The sequence below is a fragment of the Dreissena polymorpha genome, chromosome 14 (genome assembly GCF_020536995.1).
Source record: "Dreissena polymorpha isolate Duluth1 chromosome 14, UMN_Dpol_1.0, whole genome shotgun sequence".
Taxonomy (NCBI): domain Eukaryota; kingdom Metazoa; phylum Mollusca; class Bivalvia; order Myida; family Dreissenidae; genus Dreissena; species Dreissena polymorpha.
The window spans coordinates 19777106-19799801 of NC_068368.1; the positions used below are offsets into that span (position 1 = coordinate 19777106).

The 22696-nt window shown below is 34.8% G+C and overlaps 1 protein-coding gene across 1 annotated transcript; it reads left to right on the top strand.

The window, feature by feature from the left end:
• Positions 1–1343: 1343 nt before the first annotated feature.
• On the top strand, positions 1344–22252 carry LOC127857211 (FAS-associated factor 2-like). Its single transcript, XM_052393626.1, has 9 exons — positions 1344–1447; positions 4899–5014; positions 7431–7460; positions 9249–9349; positions 10567–10771; positions 12768–12866; positions 13701–13861; positions 18979–19068; positions 21765–22252. The coding sequence occupies exons 1-9, from the start codon at positions 1344–1346 to the stop codon at positions 21942–21944; spliced, it is 1086 nt and encodes a 361-aa protein (XP_052249586.1). The 3' UTR covers positions 21945–22252.
• The last annotated feature ends 444 nt before the right edge of the window (positions 22253–22696 follow it).

Here is a 22696-nt window from a genome sequence, read left to right on the forward strand (position 1 = left end):
TCAGACATGGCGAAAAGTAAAACAGATACAGAAAAGCAAGAGATGTGTTCGTCAGAAATACAATGCCCCCTACTGCGCCGCTTTGATTTTTTTATCATTTGGCAAGTACAGATAATTTTTACAAGGGGGAAGTAATATTTTTTTAAAGGGATAAAAAAAAAACTACTTCCCTTGTAAAAATGATCTGTAACTGCCAAATGATAAATAGAAATTATCTCCCTTTAAAGCTTGTTACTTCCCTTGGATTTGTTTTTTTACCTTTGACCTTGAATGATGATCTTGACCTTGACCTTTCACCACTCAAAATGTGCAGCTCCATGAGTTTAACATGCATGCCAAATATCAAGTTGCAATCTTCAATATTGCAAAAGTTATGGCTAATGTTAAAGTTTTCGAACGGACAGACGCCATATATTTGACCTTTGACCTTGAAAGATGACATTGACCTTTCACCAATTAAATTGTTCAGCTCCATGAGATACACATGCATGCCAAATATCAAGTTGCTATCTTCAATGTCGCAAAAGTTATGACCAATAAAGTTTTCGGACGGGCGGACAGACTGACTGACTGACAGTTCAACTGCTATATGCCACCCTACCAGGGGCATAACAAGTACAAGAATTTAAAGATGAAATTAAAACAGATTTAAAGTGTCTTCAAGAACATATTGATGGATTCGCTGGATCTAAACATGGTACAAAATTGAATCTATGCATTGTTATCTCCCTCAAAGAGAAAATGAAAATGTGAATGAGATCGTCTCCGATTTAATCACTGATGGACTTTAACTGCGTGACGTAAGCTTCAAGTCAGCTGTGCGAAAACAATCAAGCAACAATAAACCACGTATAGTAATCTTGACCTGTTACACGCAGAAAGATCGTGAAACAATCTTGAAATGTAAAAGTGATCTGAAAGACGTCTTTAAATAATATAAAAAAAAACGTCTACATTTATACTGATCAACCAAAGAATACACGCAAGAGTCAACAATAACAACTTAAAACTACTTCTTTACTTCTTAACTCACTGGGTGTGTTCGGCTTAATAGTACGAGGCTCCCGTCTTGTGGAAACGAGTTCCAGCAGTGAAAATCCAGATAATGTGCTTTCGAGTGGGTCTTATCATCGAGATTCAAATAGTGTTCGGGGGCATAATAATCACCCTCGTAATAATAAAAGTGCACGGGTGCAATACTTATAATAGTGGTAGTGCTAGTCACTACAGGAAATGTAGTGTTCATAGAAGTGCAAATGATTTGTATTATCATAGGGATACATATCACAACATGGGTAGGAGGAATGGTTACAACTCGCATCACAGATCATCTGACAAAGACTATGACACTCACAGAGAAGATCGCAATTGTGAACACAGAGATGTCAGGCACATACACGACTGGCACCACCAAGATAACCGAAACAGAAGAGACTCTCATTATGATGTTAGCAGAGACAGAGTATCTCAATCTCAAAATAACAGCTCTTATTATAGAAAATTAAATGTAGGTTTTTGGAATGTAAACAGTTGGTGTGAATATAAAATGTTAATATTTTCAGTTTCGTGAAACTTGTATAAAAAGTATCGACTTAGATATTGTTTGTGTCGCTGAAACTTATTTACAGAAATAACGCAATATCAGGCTCAGGGGGGAGTCTGTATTTAGTAAAGAAAAAATATTGTTGAATTATACCATTTGTATGTTGGAAGATTCTTATGAAGGTATCATTTGATTTTCTTTTAAAGATAAAATACTGAACACTGTTTATAATGTTTTTGCGGTTTACTTACCACCACAAGGTTCAAGTAGATATGTAAATTCTCAAGAATTCTCTGACCATCTGCTCACAAATATATACGCATTCAAAGCCTATGTAAATTTGAACTATGCGGAGATTTTAACAACCGTATTGCTGATATGTTTGACTTCATAGAAGGGATTGATGATGAAAAGGAAATAAATGTTGTTGATTATAATAAAAACCTGTTTGGAGAATATTTTATTAAGTTTTAACTGTAACTGTTGTGTACTGAACGGCCGTAATTTTGTATCAAATGATTCTACTTTTGTATCCACACGTGGATTATCAGTGGTTGATTACATTGTTGTTTCTTACGAACACTAGAGTTGTACTGTAATTTTTTGGTAACTAGATCGACAGATCTTTACAATGAAAATGATGGAATTGAGGCAAGAATGGTTCCAGCTCACTCTATTTTATCTTGCAGGTATAATATATGTCAATTAGAAAATAGAAACTATTTTTCCAATGTGTATGTAAATAACCCCCTGTTTTAAACAAACGTTTAAAATAATATGATGTTGGTAATATCCCAAATACTTTTTGTAATAATCTTAAAGATAATGAAATTTTGGAGTCAGTAGAAAATTTAGATACCTCTTATAGAAATCATTGTAATTTAGATTCCATTTATATTGAATTTTGTAATGTATTGAATAAGATATGCAAGAAAATCTACCTTGCAAAAATATTGTTGTAGAATTTGGTGTTTCTAATAAACGAAGACGAATAAAAAAGCAATGGTGTAATTAAGAATTACATGAATTATGGAATGAAATGTGTAAAGCAGAGAAGCAATGGCGTAAATGCAACACTTCTTTAAAGGCAAGATTTAAACACTCCTTTGTAAGTAAACGTAAACATTTTGATCGAATCGTCCAGAAAAGAAAAAGGTCGTATTGGTTATCTGTACAAGAATTATTAACTCAAGCTAAGAGCAATTCGAATGTTTTTTGGAAGTCTATAGGAAGGGCTGGTATATGAGATAATAGAAATAATGATATACCTATATAGATTGTTAACCCTAATAGAAAAATTTCGCATGATACAGATACAGTATTTAGTAAATGGAAAAATGATTTTTCTTCTTTATATAACTCGTGCAATGATTCGATTATTGATAACGTACCTCTTGATGTTCATTAGACAATAGAACCGGATGCTGAAAATAGTAGTATTGTAGAAGATTTAAGCTTACCTGACGTAAAACGAGCTGTATTAGATATTAAAAGAAATAGAGCTGCTGGTGTTGATGAAATTCGGGGAAGTTTAAAAAAATGAAAATATTATTTCATTTTTGCATAAATTATTCCAAACTTTAGCATTACCAAAGTTATGGAATAAAACTTTCATACGTCAAAGTCCAAAATGTTCTACAAGTGATCCAAAAGATCCGTTATCGTACTGAGAAATTGCCATCACACCTGTTGTTTATAAGATTATTTGTTCTCTTCTAAATAAAAGACTAGATATGTGGTGCAGTAAAAATGATATTTTGTATGAAGGTCAGAATGGCTTTAAAAAGAACAGAAGTACTGTAAATCATATACAATCTCTGACTAACATTATTGATACTTGGAAAAAGCGTACAATTAGAGCAAAGACTCTGTTTCCACTGTAAGAATACTGTTGAGGATGAGGTTCATGTATTATTACACTGTCCTCTTTATAACTCATTAAGTGTAGAACTTCTGCAAGCAACCAATATAATTAATAATGATTTTGATAACTTATCTGCTGTTGATAAAGTTGGATTTATATTATCTAATGCTGACATAGCAATAGGTGTGCCAAAACCTGCTATAATGTCTTTAATCAAAGAAAATTAACTCTTAGTCAATGATAATTAATTATTCCCTTGTTAGTTTTGTATATAACTTGTAGTATTGTAACTTTAACAGCTATGCCTAGTGTTTAAGTGTTAATAAAATGCTAAATTGTTTTACTAATGTACTTGTTTTAGCTCTTGCCTAAATTTACCTTGTTAATTAAACTGTTTTTTGATTTTATCAAACACTTTTCATTATTTTACATCCATTTTGAGAACGTAAGGCATTAGCCTCATTATTCAGATTCAGTGTTTAACAACTCATTTTAAGGCAGCTTTTAACTACACGATAAACAAGGATACTTTAGATTTTACCTGTATGATATGTATATAAAGTGAAACCTATGGATCACTATGCATTATTGAGATTAATGAGTATGTCATGTTATTTAAGTCTCTTGTAAATCTTTTAGCTTGGCAATGTAATGCATTTTAATTTGCGATATTTATGTAATGTTATACTGTGTATATTGATGAGACTATAATAAAAATATAATAAAAGATTGCTAGAAATAAGCATACACATTAGACATTGCGTTTTTTTCTCATTTATTTCTCACATTTCTTTACACTGTAGTATACATCGATAGTTACCAGAAAACGGAATACATAAGAAAGTGTTTGAAAATATATAAAATTTTGTACTTTAACATGTGAAATATTTAGCGTATGCATGAATACATTTTAAACATTGTTAACAGTGTCAATGTCATATAAAGAAGTTTGTGATATATTTAAACAATTTACAGTATTTTATTTTGAAAATTGTTGCCTACATTCACGTGATGTCACAACAATAACATGTTTGCACTATTTGTTTGTTTTATCAACTTGAAAATCCAATATGGCGTCCAAAATGGCGTCCAACATGTCTTCAATGTGCCTTCAAATGACCTATTCTTATATTATATAATAATTTTCACTCCATTTTGAAATAGAAATTATCATAAAAATATAGATAATGTCAAAATTAAAGTTTCAAGTTAAATATTTTTGACTGAAGGTTTAAACCCTTTCCCAATCAGGAGCAAAGTAAAAATGGCTATGTGTAACTCGCAGTCTTTTCAGGTTTTATGCTGTTGCTTCCATCAGTATCTAAGGGTTGGAAATGAGGCCTTTACAATTTGAATCTAGTAAGAAAGGTCTTGAATTAAATGTAACTTTCTTAGAGACTACAAATGCGTCAAAATACATATCTAAGTGGTTAAGGGCTAAGGCATAGCCTTATCATTTGAAATCACATGGAGGATATTTGTTTGTTTCAGGGTGTTCACAGTGCAACCTCGAAGTCCACAGGGCATCGTGCAATGGAGTTACTACATCCTCACCTTCCCTTTCAGATTTTTATATTCTACCCTCCTAGACATTTTTAGATTTGCTTGTAAGTACTTTAAAAAAAGTTCCATAGTCCAGATTAAACTGGTGTGTTTCTTCAGAGAAATTACGTCATACGAGATACATCATTAATTGCGTAATCTATTGACTTAAAATTAAAGATCGTTAAGCTGGCTTAAAAATAACTTTATTTCATAAACAAAATACAAATTACAATGATATTTACTGAAATAATAACAGCAGAGCTTTCTGGACGTCTATAATCGGCCCTAGCCGCTAATGGCCCCCAGATTTGAGTGTTTTAATAAGCCCAAGGTTTTCGATTTAATCAAGCTACAATAAATAGGTTAAAACTTACATGTAGTACAACCATTTTATTAGCTCATCTATTTTTTGAAAAAAAAATAGGAGCAATTGTCATCACCTTGGCGTCGGCGTTGGCGTCAGCGTCCGGTTAAGTTTTGCGTTTAGGTCCACTTTTCTCAGAAAGTATCAATGCTATTGCATTCAAACTTGGTACACTTACTTACTATCATGAGAGGACTGGGCAGGCAAAGTTAGATTACTCTGGCCTGCATTATGACAGAATTATGTGCCCTTTTTATACTTAGAAAATTGAAATTTTTTGTTAAGTTTTGTGTTATGGTCCATTTTATTCCTTAAGTATCAAAGCTATTGCTTTCATACTTGCAACACTTACTAACTATCATAAGGGGACTGTGCAGGCAAAGTAATGTAACTCTGACTGGCATTTTGACAGAATTATGTGCCCTTTTTATACTTAGGAAATTGAAAATTTGGTAAAGTTCTGTGTTTAGGTCCACTTTATTCCTACAGTATCAAAGCTATTGCTTTCATACTTGCAACACTTATTAACTATCATAAGGGGACTGTGCAGGCAAAGTTATGTAACTCTGACTGGCATTTGGACGGAATTATGGGCCCTTTATACTTAGAAAATTGAAAATTTGGTTAAGTTTTATGTTTTGGTCCACTTTACCCCTAAAGTATCATAGATATTGCTTTCATACTTGGAACACTCGCAAACTATAATAAGGGGACAGTAAAAGGACAAGTTGGATAACTCTGGTTGTCATATTTACGGAATTATGGCCCTTTTTTGACTAAGTAACTTTGAATATATGGTTAAATTTTGTGTTTCGATCCACTTATCTTCTAAAGTAATAAGGCTTTTGCTTTCAAACTTCAAATACTGTCATTTTATCATGAGGTTACTGTACCTGGCAAGTTGAATTTTACCTTGACCTTTGAATGACCTTGACTCTCAAGGTAAAATTAATAAATTTTGCTAAAATTGCCATAACTTCTTTATTTATGATAAGATTTGATTGATACTTTGAAAAAACTACTCTTACCTGACATACCACAATAGACTCCACCCAAAACATCGTAATCTTGTTGGAGCAAGTTTTTTTTATATCAATAGTGTTTTAAATTATGCATGACAAACACAAAATCTGAAATATGGTTTGGCTTTGTTTAATGCTTTAAAAAATATACTGTTAAATAAAATACCACACCTGACTTATCGTTGTTTAAATACAGTGATTATTGCTTAAACTGGTTTGTTTTGTCTCAGAAACATCATAACATTAGATACATCATATATATTTCATAATCAATTGAATGAAAAAATAAAGTATGGAAAGCTGGTTTGGAGACAAACTTCAGTGGAGGGGAAAAAAATATATGTAAAATAAGCGATAACACATGGAAGAGCTTTGCCGGACTTCTAAAAATAGCACACATTGAAATAGTTATTTGCATACTAAAATCACTGCAAGAATTATGGTTACCATCATCAAATGCACAGAAAGATTCGGTTTTCAAATTAATTTGATTTTTCCACTCATTCTATCCCGCAAAACACTTCAGGTGATGCAATTCTGGTGCAAGTTATTTTATTTTTGTTCATCAGAATAAAATTGTGCTTGTTATGATTACAGAAATAATTGAAAATTAAAATATGGATCCTGCCATAAATAAAAGTTACTTAATCTAGTCTAATGAAAATTACGGAAATCCTGTTCTTTTCCCCAAAACATGTATCCTTTATTGGGTAGCTGTATGTCTGTGCCAAAGCTTTTGTTGTATGGGAATTTAATGTTAAGAAGATGGAATCGTACATGAATTGTATTATAAGTTATATGGTCTATATATTAAAACTTATTTTTCTATAGACATGGAACTGTATGCTTTTTGTAAAATAACCAGTTAAAAAACCACAGTGTTGTCCCATTTTCTGATCAGGGCATAGAGGAATGAAGGTCATCTGAGTTATATAAAAAATGATTTTTAGAATGGAAACAAATAATTGAATTTAATATCTATAATCACGCAATCCCTTTTTATGGAAAGAAAGTCATTTACGATATTTTAATTATCTGACGAAGTAAATGGTGGAAAGTATTTTCTAATATTTTTCTGTCTATTGTTTACAGTTCAGTTTTTACGAGTGGATCCACGAAGAAGTGAGTTCTCTTGTTTTATTTACTGCTAGCTTTAATGTTTACTTTTAAATGGTTACAATACCAGTAAATTGTTTTCATTATGGTCAATTGTGTAAACTATTTTATGAAAAGCATCATATATGTACAAATGCCTGTTAGTACAGGGCATTGGGAAAAAGTATGCGGTAGACTACTAGAGTCACTTGTTCTGTCAACTTGCAGCATTTCCTTAAATACAGTTGTATAATACAGGTTAACACGTTGTTATGTCATTATTCAGAGTTTTATATTTAATTAGTCCCCTACCGGTATCACCGGAGGGGACTTACGGTTTTGTATCCGTCAGTCCGTCAGTCCGTCACACTTTTCTGGATCCTGCGATAACTCTAAAAGTTCTTAATATTTTTTCATTAAACTTGGAATATGTATAGATGGCAATATGGACATTATGCACGTCATTTCATTTTGTTCCTACGTGAAAAATTGTGGTTGCTATGGCAACAAATAGACTAGAAATACTGCTAAAAATGGTGTTTTCTGGATTCTGCGATAACTTTAAAGGGGCCTTTTCACAGATTTTGGCATTTTAAAACTTATTCATTAAATGCTTTATATTGATAAATGTAAACATTGGATCGTAAAAGCTCCAGTAAAAAATCAAGAATAAAATTTAAAAAAGGAAAAGAACATTGCCCGGAGCAGGTTTCGAACCAGAGACCCCTGGAGTCCTGCCAGAGTCCTGAAGTAAAAACGCTTTAACCTACTGAGCTATTCCGCCGTGTACACATTCTCGACGTATTTTATACCTTATATAAGCAAACTTCGTAGTTTCACAAAATTTAACGACAAAAACAGAACTCTCCAAATTATTCAATCGTTTCGCGTTGCAACGCTTTATAATTTTTAGGTTTTAAAATCGTCAAAAGATGCGTATACTGGCTATATTAGAGCATTGTAAATGTTCAGTATTACTGTTTCCTCACAAATATCATAACTAAAACGAAAATTCGCGAATCTGAAACAACTTTTTTCAATTTTGTCAATTTACCAAAGCGTGAAAAGATCCCTTTAAAAGTTCTTAATATTTGTTCATGAAACTTGGAACATGGATAGATGGCAATATGGGCATTATGCACGTCATTTCATTTTGTTCTTACGTCAAAAATTGTGGTTGCTTTGGCAACAAATAAAAAAAAAATTCTGACAATGGTGAAATTTCTGACAATGGTGGAGCCGGTAGGGGACTTTTATTGCTTGGCAATAGTCTTGTTTATTTATATGTTAACTTGAATAGTGAATGTTGCCTTTCTTTTATATACTTCAAGTTCATACTCATCATTGCCTTTAATGTCTCTTAGTGTAAATACTACTTCTAGTCTTAGTAATAAATTAAAATTTTAAATGCACATAACAGTTCTTACTTCAGTTTAAGCTCTATTTACAAGTGGTATTACAGTTCTTTAACATTTCCCCCATAAGAAGCAAAGCGAAAATGGCTTTTGCAACCACCATAAAACCAGTAAAGTCTGCAAGTAATTGCAGTCTGTTCAGGTTTTATTCTGTTTGCTGCTCATCTGTATATCAGGGTTGGAGATGAAGCCTTTAACTTGAATCTAGTAAGAAAGGTCTGTCATTTAAAATGTCACTTTCTGAGTGACTACAAATGGGTTAAAAACGTATCTAAGTGGTAAAGGGTTAATTAGACACTGGTAAGCAAAGTGGGCCTACTATTTATATTGTACAGATGTGTGTCCTTAAATATGATAATGTGTATTTATATGACATTGATTGTATATGACACTGTTGCAGATGTGACAGACCCTGTTGGAGATGTTACTCAGTTTATCAGCTTATACAATGAGAAATATGGTGCTAGACACCCAGTATTCTATCAAGGATCTTATAGTCATGTACGGGCTTATATTTATTATGCTCCCTCCATTTTTTTTTTTTTGGGGGGGGGGGGGAGCATATAGTCGCCGCTTCGTCTGACCGTGTGTGTGTGTGTCCGTCCGTGCACAATTTTTGTCCGGGCTATTTCTCAGCAATTAATGACCGGAATTCAATTGATCTTTATGGGAAGCTTCACTTCCAAGAGGAGATGTGCATATTATCAGCCGGTTCTGGTCGGGTGATTTTCCACAGAGTTATGGCCCTTTGAAATTTTCCATTAACTGTACATATAGTGCAATTCTTGTCCCCCCAACTACTGACTGGAATTCAATAAAGCTTTTTGGGAAGCTAAACTACCTTGAGGAGATGCGCATGTTATTTCTGGGTTCTGGTTAGATGATTTATTTAGAGAGTTATGGCCCTTTGAAATTTTTAAGTTGCTAAACCATCCATTGTATTATTTTGTCCAAAGTTATGCCCCTCAAGACGTTTCCTTTTATCTGAATATATAGTGCAATATTGTGACAAAAACTTTGGGGAGCATCACCCGTCTCCGACGGTTTCTTGGTTATCATGTTTCTACATGCAACATTGACCCAATAATGGTTTTACTTGATAAATCTTTATATCCCCAGTAAACATTAGGTAGCTAAGTTTTAGTTGAAGCGTATCCTGTTCTACGATGCAAGCTTTTTGCATTTTTCCCTTTTGACTGCTTTAAACTATCTGCACACCTGGATGCAAATGTGACCAGGAAGTATTTTGACTACTGAAAATTTCAAGAACTGGGTCATTTGACTCCTGATTTTCAAAATCTATTGAAATCCCTAAGATTTCATAATTACATAAATTCAAAACACGACTCACCAGAATTTTCTCACATTAAAACAATTTTAACTGTGATACAAGTTAATTTTACAGAGATCCCTGTTTCAGTAATGAGGTCCCTGGAAATAACATACATGAAGCCGTTTCTTAGCAATCTCTTCATCTGTTTTCATTAAATAAACACCCAATAATTGATGATCATGACAGTTCTTTGTGGGTATACATTCTTTGAGTCAACCTCCAAAGAAGTGGTTTATTATTTGTTCTCTTGACATTAAGTATTGATAGACCAAGGATAGGCAAATGTGTTCACAATGTCTGTCTATATCCCTGCAGCTGTGTGGCGTAGTAAATTGTCTGATTAAATGCAATAAAATTGTCCATGTTTATGATGGTTCTGAATCAGTCTCACATTTCTGTTCCCTTATTTCAAGCATTAAATGATGCCAAGCAAGAGCTGAAGTTTTTACTTGTTTACCTCCATGGAAAGGACCACCAGGACTCGGATGGTTTCTGCAGAAATACACTGGGAAATGAAGACTTAATACGCTTTGTAGATACCAGCATGCTGTTCTGGGCATGCGATACAAACAGTCCAGAGGGCTATAGAGGTATTTATTCCTGGCTGTCTTGGTCATCCTTACAATATTTAAAACAAGAAATAAATTTATCCAAATTTAAATATATTGTTTAAAATAATTATTTTCAATAATCGTACAAAATCTCACTAAGCTCTGATGATTATTTCTCATAATATTCAACAACAAAAGTGGTGGGAGTTATTCTGGAATCACTATGGATAAATGTATATCTGCACATATAAGTGAAGTAGACTCTTAACCTTTTCAATGTGCATCATTTAAACATTCACGGTTCCTTATGCTGCTTTACAACTTGGTCCTATTGTATTCTGAGATGAAAGAGATGTTGGCAATAGAATGTCATGGCTATATTCACCAATTTATTTTTAGCCTTAAGATATAAGAATAAATAATAATTTTGAACTGCTGTTTTTAAATCCTTCTATATAAAAACAGACGTGATATAACATCATTATTATGCCCACCTTCGAAGAAGAGGGGGTATATTGTTTTGCACATGTCGGTCGGTCTGTCGGTCCATCCACAAGATGGTTTCCGAATGATAACTCAAGAACGCTTAGGCCTAGGATCTTTTTTCAGGTCACTAGGTCAAAGGTCAAGGTCACAGTGACTCGAAACAGTAAAATGGTTTCCTGATGATAACTCAAGAATGCTTACGCCTAGGATCATGAAACTTCATAGGAACATTGATCATGACTGGCAGATGAACCCTATTGATTTTCAGGTCACTACGTCAGAGGTCAAGGTCACGGTGACCAGAAATAGTAAAATGGTTTCCGGATGATAACTCAAGAATGCTTACGCCTAGGATCATGAAACTTCATAGGTACATTGATAATGACTGGCAGATGACCCTATTGATTTTTAGGTCACTAGGTCAAAGGTCAAGGTCATAATGACTCGAAATAGTAAAATGGTTTCCGGATGATAACTCAAGAATGCTTACGCCTAGGATCATGAAACTTCATAGGTACATTGACCATGACTGGCAGATGAACCCTTTTAATTTTCAGGTCACTAGGTCAAAGGTTAAGGTCACAGTGACTCGAAACAATAAAATGGTTTCCTGATGATAACTCAAGAATAATTAGGCCTAGGATCATGAAGCTTCATAGATACATTGATCATGACTGGCAGATGACCCCTATTGATTTTCAGGTCACTAGGTCAAAGGTGAAGGTCACAGTGTAAAAAAACGTATTCACACAATAGCTGCCACTACAACTGAAAGCCCATAATTTATTCATTGTATGTGTGTGTGTCCAAAAGCTTTAAACTGGTTAAAGTTTGATAACTTTTGCAAAGTTTGATAACTTTTGCAATATTGAAGATAGCAACATCATATTTGGCATGCATGTGCATCTAACTGAGCTGCACAGTTTGAGTGGTAAAAAGTCAAGGTCAAGGTCATCCTTCAAGGTCAAAGGTCAAATATCATTGTATTTTTTTTCCTAAAACTTTAACCCATTTATGATTAGTGGACTCTCCCATCCAGCTAAATGGGATCAATTTATCATGAATGCTTACGCCTAGGATCATGAAACTTCATAGAAACATTGATCATGACTGGCAGATGACCCCTATTGATTTTCAGATCACTAGGTCAAAGGTCAAGGTCACAGTGACAAAAACGTATTCACACAATGGCTTCCACTACAACTGACAGCCCATACGGTGGGCATGCATGTTTTACAAACAGCCCTTGTTTATTTAAAACTGTTTGTTAATCGCAATCATCTTAAGCAATAATTTTTTTAATTTTAATTGAATTCTTATGTCTGGAGAATAAGTGTGGTGAATACAATAACAGATATTTTGTTTAAACAGTGATGCAGCCTTAAATGAAAACATGTAAAGTACACCGCACGTTTAAGTTATGAATACAGTCAGTTACAGTTCTTAATTTTCTACAAGATATCCACAGGTTCTTCCCTAAATTTTGTTTTATTTTAATATGACAAAGTATAAACATTTAACCCTACATATAATACCTATTGTCTTTAAGTGAGTCAAGCATTACGAGAGAACCGATATCCATTTTTAGCATTGATAGTTCTACGTCAGAGCAGAATGACAGTAGTTGCCAGAATAGAGGGGTTAATTGGTGAGAACCAGATACATTAATGCTATTAAAATGTTATAATAGTGGTAATTGTGAAAGTGTCTTTTATTCTCATACCAATAAAGCTTTATTTTTTGCCAAATTAGTTCTTGAAAGAAAGAAAAGGTGATTTTAAAGTATTAATTTGTTTCAGTTTTATTTGTGTAGATGTATGTTGTTTATAATAATATATAGTATCTACATTACATCTTTCATTCCTTGGTTAATTTTTTGAGTCATCTGCAATGTTTTATTGTCCTAATACAAATATTGTTTTTCTGAGAACATAAACAACCTAAAAACATATAATTCTATAAAATGGACTGAAACCACAATAATACAAATACATACGATGTTGTCGCCATGAAAACTAAAGTTTAAATTCCTAGAAAACTGTATACTCACTTCAGGGACTTTCTTTGATGGCACAATCTGCAAAAAGTTTAGAAATTGTCTTACTGGTATTTTCTTGTCAGAACATATTCAATATTTTGTGAACTTTTAAGCAGTGTTTTGTTGTCTTATCAGAACCTGCATACTTTATACCCTTATGTAAGACAAAACTTATTTTCCTGTCAGAACCCACATATTTTATTAATTTGTTAGACATGTGTTAATCTCTGTCAGATTCCGCATAGTTGATTTAGTTGTTAGATGTGATTTATTCACTTGTTAGAACCGGTATATTTTATTAACTTGTTATAAGTGTCTCATTCCTTTGTCAGAACAGGAATATATATTGAACCTGTTAAAATTGCGTTTTTCTTGACATGTCCTTAAGATTTTACAGATATATATGCAGTGTTGATATGAAGTATTATTCTCTTTGATTGACAGAACCTGGAGATTTGATAAACCGGTTAGAGGTTCTCATGTCTGACAACAAGTCATCGCTGGTAGCAGCCCGCGCGGACAGAGAGGAACGCAACTTCAATCAGTCACTACGGCAACAGCAGGACGAAGCTTACCAGGAGTCACTAAGAGTCGACCAAGAGAAGGTAAGTCTTGTCTCCTGTTTTTTGTTTTTTGTGCATTTATAATAGCTATTGTGAAATATTTTATGCCCCCATGTAGGATGGCGTATAGCAGTCTGACATTGCACCCGTCTGTCCATCCAGCCTGCATTCCATTTCCTAAATTGTTTTTTCTTAATTCTTTGAGATATTTATAATATTTTTGATATGTCATGTCTACCCACATGACTTTCAGATCAAGTCTTATTTTCTTTTTGTTAATTGATTTTTGTAAAGTAACTGGCCTTGAAAAGTTTCTCTACGATAACAATTTGTGACTTTTTCCTAAACGCTTGCTGATATTTACCTGAGTTAAAGTGTGCAGGTCTATCTACATGATTTATCTTGATCGTTTGGTTTGCCAGTCAGTTGTTTTGATCAGGAGGGAAGTCCTCCAAAATATCACAAACAATTAAATCCAAACTTTTAATATTTTGTAACCATGAAGAGTAGATGTTCAAGACAAGATAAAAACATTCCTGAGTTTGTTGACCATGAACATGGTGGGAAAAGCATCGCATGACTATAGGTTTGGGACAAAGCTCTTGGTATACCTTTACTAACTTTTAGTTTTGGGGTGCTAAGTTTTATGGCATTTTTGGGTAATGGAAGAATTTCTTATTTGCCTTTAAAGTGCTTATGTATGTTTGAGTGTAAGTTTCAGTGTTAGAGCATTATTTTGAATGCTGGTATGTAATTTGGGGGAAACACAGTTCAGCAATTAAACCTATGCAGTGTCAAAATAAGTATCTAAGTGGTAAAGGGTTAAATCTATGCAACATATCTGGTTTACCATCTTAGATCTGCCTGTTCAGTCCAAAAAGTCTGTTCATGACTGGTATGGAAATTTAAGAAACCTGTAGATTTATAAGATTTATGAGACATTTATGTGAACCAGGAAGTATCACCATACAACTGTAAAGCACTGTCACCGATCAGCCTGTGTAGAAATTCTTCCCTGGCTCAATCATAATGAACCCTTGAGCCCTTGGACCCTACAATTTGTGGTGGGCTGAAAGAACTAAAAGAAATCTCATGTCTTTTAAACAAAAAGTACAAAAAAGAAGTGTTGTTTTGTCAAGGCAAACTACTGTTATTAGTTAAGATCACGGTTAAGGCTGTTCTAGAACAACATTAATCACATGAATAAATTGCTGTTTATGCCCCCGATCGCATAATCGGGGGTATATTGTTTTTGGCCTGTCTGTTTGTCTGTCATTGTATGTGTGTGTCTGTCCCAAAACTTTAAGGTTGGTCATAACTTTTGCAATATTGAAGATAGCAACTTGAAATTTGGCATGCATGTGTATCTCATGGAGCTGCACATTTTGAGTGGTGAAAGGTCAAGGTCATCCTTCAAGATCAAAAGTCTTTTTTACCTCATCTATTTAAAAAAATAAAAAATGAGCTATTGTCATCAGCTTGGCGTCGGCGTCGGTGTCGGCGTCGGCGTCCGGTTAAGTTTTGCGTTTAGGTACACTTTTCTCATTAAGTATCAATGCTATTGCATTCAAACTTACTTACTATCATAAGGGGACTGGGCAGGCAAAGTTAGATAATTCTGGCTTGCATTTTGACAGAATTATGTGCCCTTTTTATACTTAGAAAATTGAAAATTTTGGTTAAGTTTTGTGTTTATGTCCATTTTATTCCTTAAGTATCAAAGCTATTGCTTTCATACTTGCAACGCTTACTAACTATCATAAGGGGACTGTGCAGGCAAAGTTATGTAACTCTGGCTTGCATTTTGACAGAATTATGTGCCCTTTTTATACTTAGAAAATTGAAACTTTTGGTTAACTTTTGTGTTTAGGTCCATTTTATTCCTTAAGTATCAAAGCTATTGCTTTCATACTTGCAACACTTACTAACTATCATAAGGGGACTGTGCAGGCAAAGTTATGTAACTCTGGCTTGCATTTTGACAGAATTATGTGCCCTTTTTATACTTAAAAAATTGAAAATTTGGTTAAGTTTTGTGTTTAGGTCCACTTTTTTTCTAAAGTATCAAGCCATTGCTTTCATACTTGCAACATTTACTAACTATCGTAAGGAGACTGTGCAGGCAAAGTTATGTAAATCTGACTGGCATTTTGACGGATTTATGGGCCCTTTATACTTGAAAATTTGGTTAAGTTTTGTGTTTTGGTCCACTTTACCCCTAAAGTATCATAGATATTGCTTTCATACCTGGAACGAGCGCAAACTATCATAAGGGGACAGTAAAGGACAAGTTGCATAACTCTGGTTGTCATTTTTACAGAATTATGGTCCTTTTTGACTTAGTAACTTTGAATATAGGGTTAAATTTTGTGTTTAGATTCACTTTACTTCTAAAGTATCAAGGCTATTGCTTTTAAACTTTAAATACTTTCATGCTATTATGAGGGTACTGTACCTGGCAAGTTGAATTTTACCTTGACCTTTGAATGACCTTGAATCTCAAGGTAAAATTATTAAATTTTGCTAAAATTGCCATAAGTTCTTTATTGATGATTAGATTCAATTGACACTTTGACAAAACAACTCTTACCTGACATACCACAATTGACCCCGTCCAAACCATACCCCATGCTCCCCCCCCCTCCCCAATCCCCCCTCAATCCCCCCCATTTTTTTTAAAAATTAAAGATCATCTAATAAATGACCACCACACCCTCACACTATACCCCCCCCCCCACCCCCACCCCAAAAAAATAATTTTTATGCCCCCGGTAGGGTGGCATATAGCAGTTGAGCTGTCCGTCAGTATGTCAGTCAGTCTGTCTGGCAGTCCGAAAAAACACTTTAACATTGACCATTACTTTTTCACGTTTACAGATAGCAACTTGATATTTGGCATGCATGTGTATCTCATGGAGCTGCACATTTTGAGTTGGGAAAGGTCAAGGTCAAGGTCATTCTTCAAGGTCAAATGTCAAATTTATGGTGTTTGTCCGTCCGAAAACATTACCATTGGCCATAACTTTTTCAATATTGAAGATAGCAACTTGATATTTGGCATGCATGTGTATCTCATGGAGCTGAACGTTTTGAGTGGTAAAAGGTGAAGGTCATCCTTCAAGGTTAAATGTCAAATATATGGTGTCTGTCCGTCCCAAAACTTTAACATTGGCCATTACTTTTTTAATATTCAAGATAGCAACTTGATATTTGGCATGCATGTGTATCTAATAAAGCTGCACATTTTGAGTGGTGGAAGTTCAAGGTCAAGGTCATCCTTCAAGGTCATCCTCCAAGGTCAAAAAAATAAATAAATTCAAAGCGGCATTATCATGAAGCTGCACATTTTGAGTGGTGTAGGTTCAAGGTCAAGGTCATCCTTCAAGGTCAAGGTCATCCTTCAAGGTCAAAGGTAAAAAAAAATCAAAGCGGCGTTATCATGAAGCTGCACATTTTAGCGGTGGAAGTTCAAGGTCAAGGTTATCCTTCAAGGTAAAAAAAACCAAAAAATTTGAAAGCGGCGTTTTCATGAAGCTGCACAATTTGAGTGGTGGAAGTTCAAGGTCAAGGTCATCCTTCAAGGTCAAGGTCATCCTTCAAGGTCAATGGTAAAAAATAATAGTTCAAAGCGGCGTTCTCATGAAGCGGCACATTTTGAGTGGTGGAAGTTCAAGGTCAAGGTCATTCTTCAAGGTCATCCTTCAAGGTCAAAGGTCAAAAAAGTAATAATTTCAAAGCGGCGTCATCATGAAGCTGCATATTTTGAGTGGTTGAAGTTCAAGGTCATCCTTCAAAGTCAAGGTCATCCTTCAAGGTCAAAGGTCAAAAAAATATTTCAAAGCGGCCTTCTCATAAAGCTGCACATTTTGAGTGGTGGAAGTTCAAGGTCAAGGTCATCCTTCAAGGTCAAAGGTAAAAAATAATAATTTCAAAGCGGCGCAAAAGGAGGCATTGTGTTTCTGACAAACACATCTCTTGTTTTTTTCAAACATGGTGAAAAAAACACAAATATTTATTTTTATTATTTTATTTTTAAAATACCGCCCAACCATCCCACCCAAGAATCCCCCCGCCAAAAAAATAAATATATTTTTGCATTTTTTTGCATTTTTGGAAGATAATGTAATAAATGACCACACCCCCACACTATACACCCCTCTCCACTCCACCCCTCCATCCTTTGTGATTGAAATTGAGGTAGGTCCCTACACCTTTAAAAAGAAAAATAGATGAGCGGTCTGCACCCGCAAGGCGGTGCTCTTGTTTCTTAAATGCGGCTTCAAAGCGCAGTACAGGGCATTTTGTTTCACAAACATAGTTCTTGTTTATAAACTTATTTCATATAAGCCTTGCTCTGTGAAAGGATTTTTTCATGATAAAGGTAAAGTGTAGTTCCAGATTAGCATGTGATCAGGGACGACACTTTCTGCCTAGACTGGATTTTTGTCATGGAGAGTCTTTCTTCAAACAACAAAATAATAGAATAAAAGGGGAAAATGCCATCCCTGATTAGTCAGTGCAGACTGCAACACTTAACGCACATGCACCAAACCCTTAATTTTCTCAGAGCAAGGCTCACGTAGTTGTGTATGTTTTGTGTCATGTCTAGGAGAGGAAGAAGAGGGAGTAAACATGTAGTTGTGTATGTTTTTTGTCATGTCTAGGAGAGGAAGAAGAGGGAGTAAACATGTAGTTGTGTATGTTTTGTGTCATGTCTAGGAGAGGAAGAAGAGGGGGTAAACATGTAGTTGTGTATGTTTTGTGTCATGTCTATGAGAGGAAGAAGAGGGAGTAAACATGTAGTTGTGTATGTTTTGTGTCATGTCTAGGAGAGGAAGAAGAGGGAGTAAACATGTAGTTGTGTATGTTTTGTGTCATGTCTAGGAGAGGAAGAAGAGGGAGTAAACATGTAGTTGTGTATGTTTTGTGTCATGTCTAGGAGAGGAAGAAGAGGGAGTAAACATGAAGTTGTGTATGTTTTGTGTCATGTCTAGGAGAGGAAGAAGAGGGAGTAAACATGAAGTTGTGTATGTTTTGTGTCATGTCTAGGAGAGGAAGAAGAGGGAGTAAACATGTGGTTGTGTATGTTTTGTGTCATGTCTAGGAGAGGAAGAAGAGGGAGTAAACATGTAGTTGTGTATGTTTTGTGTCATGTCTAGGAGAGGAAGAAGAGGGAGGAGAAGGAACAGGAACTGAGGGAGCTGGAGAAGCAGAGACGAATGAAAAAGGAACACCAGAACATGTTACAGGTATTGCAGGGGTATTACTTGAGATGGTACCAGAACATGCTACATGTATTGCAGGGGTAAAATCAATTTCTTGAGATGGTACCAGAACATGCTACAGGTATTGCAGGGGTACACTCAATTACCTGAGATGGTACCAGAACATGCTACAGGTATTGCAGGGGTACACTCATTTACTTGAGATGGTACCAGAACATGCTACAGGTATTGCAGGGGAACACTCAAGTACTTGAGATGGTACCAGAACATGCTACAGGTATTGCAGGGGTACACTCAATTACTTGAGATGGTAACAGAACATGCTACAGGTATTGCAGGGGTACACTACACTACTTAAGATGGTACCAGAACATGCTACAGGTATTGCAGGGGTACACTCAATTACCTGAGATGGTACCAGAACATGCTACAGGTATTGCAGGGGTAAACTACACTACTTGAGATGGTACCAGAACATGATACAGGTATTGCAGGGGTACACTACATTACTTGAGATGGTACCAGAACATGCTACAGGTATTGCAGGGGTACACTACACTACTTGAGATGGTACCAGAACATGTTACAGGTATTGCAGGGGTACACTCAATAACTTGAGATGGTACCAGAACATGCTACAGGTATTGCAGGGGTACACTTAATTACCTGAGATTGTACCAGAGCATGTTACAGGTATTGCAGGGGTACACTCAATTACCTGAGATGGTACCAGAACATGCTACAGGTATTGCAGGGGTACACTACATTACTTGAGATGGTACCAGAACATGCTACAGGTATTGCAGGGGTACACTCAATTACCTGAGATGGTACCAGAACATGCTACAGGTATTGCAGGGGTACACTACACTACTTGAGATGGTACCAGAACATGCTACAGGTAATGCAGGGGTACACTCATTTACTTGAGATGGTACCAGAACATGCTACAGGTAATGCAGGGGTACACTCATTTACTTGAGATGGTACCAGAACATGCTACAGGTATTGCAGGGGTACACTCAATTACTTGAGATGGTACCAGAACATGCTACAGGTATTGCCGGGGTACACTCAATTACTTTAGCTTGTATTTATATATTGTGCTGTAATTGTTTGTGTTGGTAGCTTGCCAGAACATGCTCTTGATAATGATTTTTACCCAACTGGGAAGGTGTATATACGAGGAATGAAGGAAGAGCATCAGAACTTGTTCCAGGTATGGTTGTAGTCCGCACAGGCTAATCAGGGACGACACTTTCCGCCTAAACTTGATTTTCGGTAAGGAGGGACTTCCTTGAAACTAAAATACCATTAAAGGGGAAAGTGTCGTTAAAAAAAGCATCTGGATTTGTAAATATGTTGTTGGACATGTAGACATATTTTGGAATTTTCATTTTTGTCGAGATGTCTACATCCATAAAGAAGTTGTATCAAGCTTTTCATCACTTGCTATACTGTAAATGTTGTCAATAAATTAGTGCAAATTTCACTATAATACATGTGAAAATGAAGTAGTTATTAGACTCAAAAGCGGTGCACACAGAGACTATGAAATGATATTTTTCGCATATAAGTGTTGATTTAGACCTTAAAATTTGGTTCCTTGCAGCATGTGAGTCAATTGAAGTTAACGCTTACCTACATTATAAGGTGATGGAGTTTTAACTAAGCTTCTGTTTAACTTAGATTTAAAGATGTTCAGCGATTCACTATTTTGATCATCTGGTAAAATGTTCCAGTTTTGAATAACTGCGAGGAGGAATGAGTTATAATAAAGTTTAATCTACATTTAACGGTGCGTAAATTGTTCACATTTAGAATAATATACCTTGAAATAGATCCTACATGTTTGGGAACCAGATTCGTCAAGTACTGTGGGTTAAGTGAGTTTTGCATTAAAAAAAGCATGAGTTGGTGTGTGTTTTTTGCTTCAATCTTGCAAAAGTTCCTATTTTATTTTAAATTCATTTGTGGATACTAATTTTTTGACATGTGCACACAGACTGAAACGGATGCATATAAACATATTTACTGGTACTTCTATCTATACAGAAGTGGCAAAATCATGTGTTTTGTCTTGGTAGTTTAAAGCTATGTAAGTCACCTTAATTGTATCAACAGCCTCAAGAGCATTGGATGTATAGAAACATTCGTTAGTCTGTTTGTTGCCAAATTGCAGTACTTCTGAATGGGTATTTAAACATTGAACTATCAGTTTAAGGGTATAAACCTTCTAGAAAATGAGGCCTAAGTAGACATGCTTTTCCAGACAGCGCATACCCACACATACATGTAACATCTTATTGAATTTTTATTTCTTCAACAACTAAGCTGTAATTTCAATACTAAGCTTACAACAGAGCCATATCCACTGGTGTGTGAAATCACCCGTCTCCGACGGTTTCTTGTTAACATTGGCAGACATTGACCATTAGAGCATAAACATTGAAGCGTTTTCCTTTGATAAATTGACATCATTTTTGCTCTAAATAACTTATTAAATGGGCTAATAAAAAATATTTGAAAATGAGAACGCTCAAAAGGTTATTATGATATTACAGTGGTTAGTACTAGTGCTGGACTCGCATATTGCTGCCTTATACATGGACAGATCTCATATTTATCCTTAATATGTACATACAGAGTGCTCAAAATTTAAAGATGACTATATCTGAATTATAATCTATTTATTCACATATTCTACATTCTCTTTGCAGTACCTGTATTACTTCACGTTCTGCCATGATGACTGTCCGGATGACTTTCACATAGTAACAAACTTCCCCAGGAAAACCTTGCCATGTGAGCCAACTAGCGACAATCCTGAACCAATCAGTTTTGAGAAATTCGGACTTAGAAAAAACGAAATGCTTTTTGTACAGGATAATGAAGCTTAGGTGATGTAATCATAAATAAATTATTGACTATTCAAAAGTGAGGTCATTGAAAACGTAAGTTGTTAGAAACAGTGAACTTCCTTGAGATGGCATTTTGCAGAAATTCAACTGATAAGCATTTGTCTATCGTGAGTTTGCTTAAGGTTTTGAAGAATTGGTGGAAATGATGTTCCTGCTTTATGTCCCCTGTTTTGCTGAATGGATCTACTACATTGAGATTTCGTCTTTTAATCCGGAGAATTGTGTTCAGGCTGCAGCCAGTTTTATGTAAGAAATACATTTTTTATGTGTTAATGATATCTATTTGTGTTTCACTTTTCAAAATTGTATGTACGAAAGTAGGTTTCGTAATGAAACACTTATGAAAGCACATACAAGATGCTGCTATGAAAATGTACCATAAATATTTTATTTTAAGATTTGATATAATTCATAAACTTAAACATTATCACCAAATGATATTTAAGACTGTTTTTAAATAAAAGAAATACCCACCGGTAGAATGTATTTTATTTTCAGTTTGTTGTTACATTGTATTGCCTAGTTTCCAATGAACGAAAACTGTAAAGACAGGCATAAAGATTGCATATAGAAATTATTTTTGTTTGGTAAATATTTTAGTGAGTCGTCCTATTAGCATGTATTTTGATAAAAAATATTAAACATTCGTACACTTAGTTGAAAAAAAACTCCATTGTGTTTTTTTTACCTTTTTGGGAATGGGGCCAGGTCCCTTTGGATTGGGAAATATT

Coding starts and splice junctions, on each gene's coding strand:
- LOC127857211 (XM_052393626.1), top strand. CDS start 1,344: ATGACACTCACAGAGAAGATCGCAATTGTGAACACAGAGATGTCAGGC. Junction 7,461..9,248: donor ACGAGTGGATCCACGAAGAA/GTGAGTTCTCTT, acceptor ACACTGTTGCAG/ATGTGACAGACCCTGTTGGA. Junction 10,772..12,767: donor CAGTCCAGAGGGCTATAGAG/GTATTTATTCCT, acceptor ATTGTCTTTAAG/TGAGTCAAGCATTACGAGAG.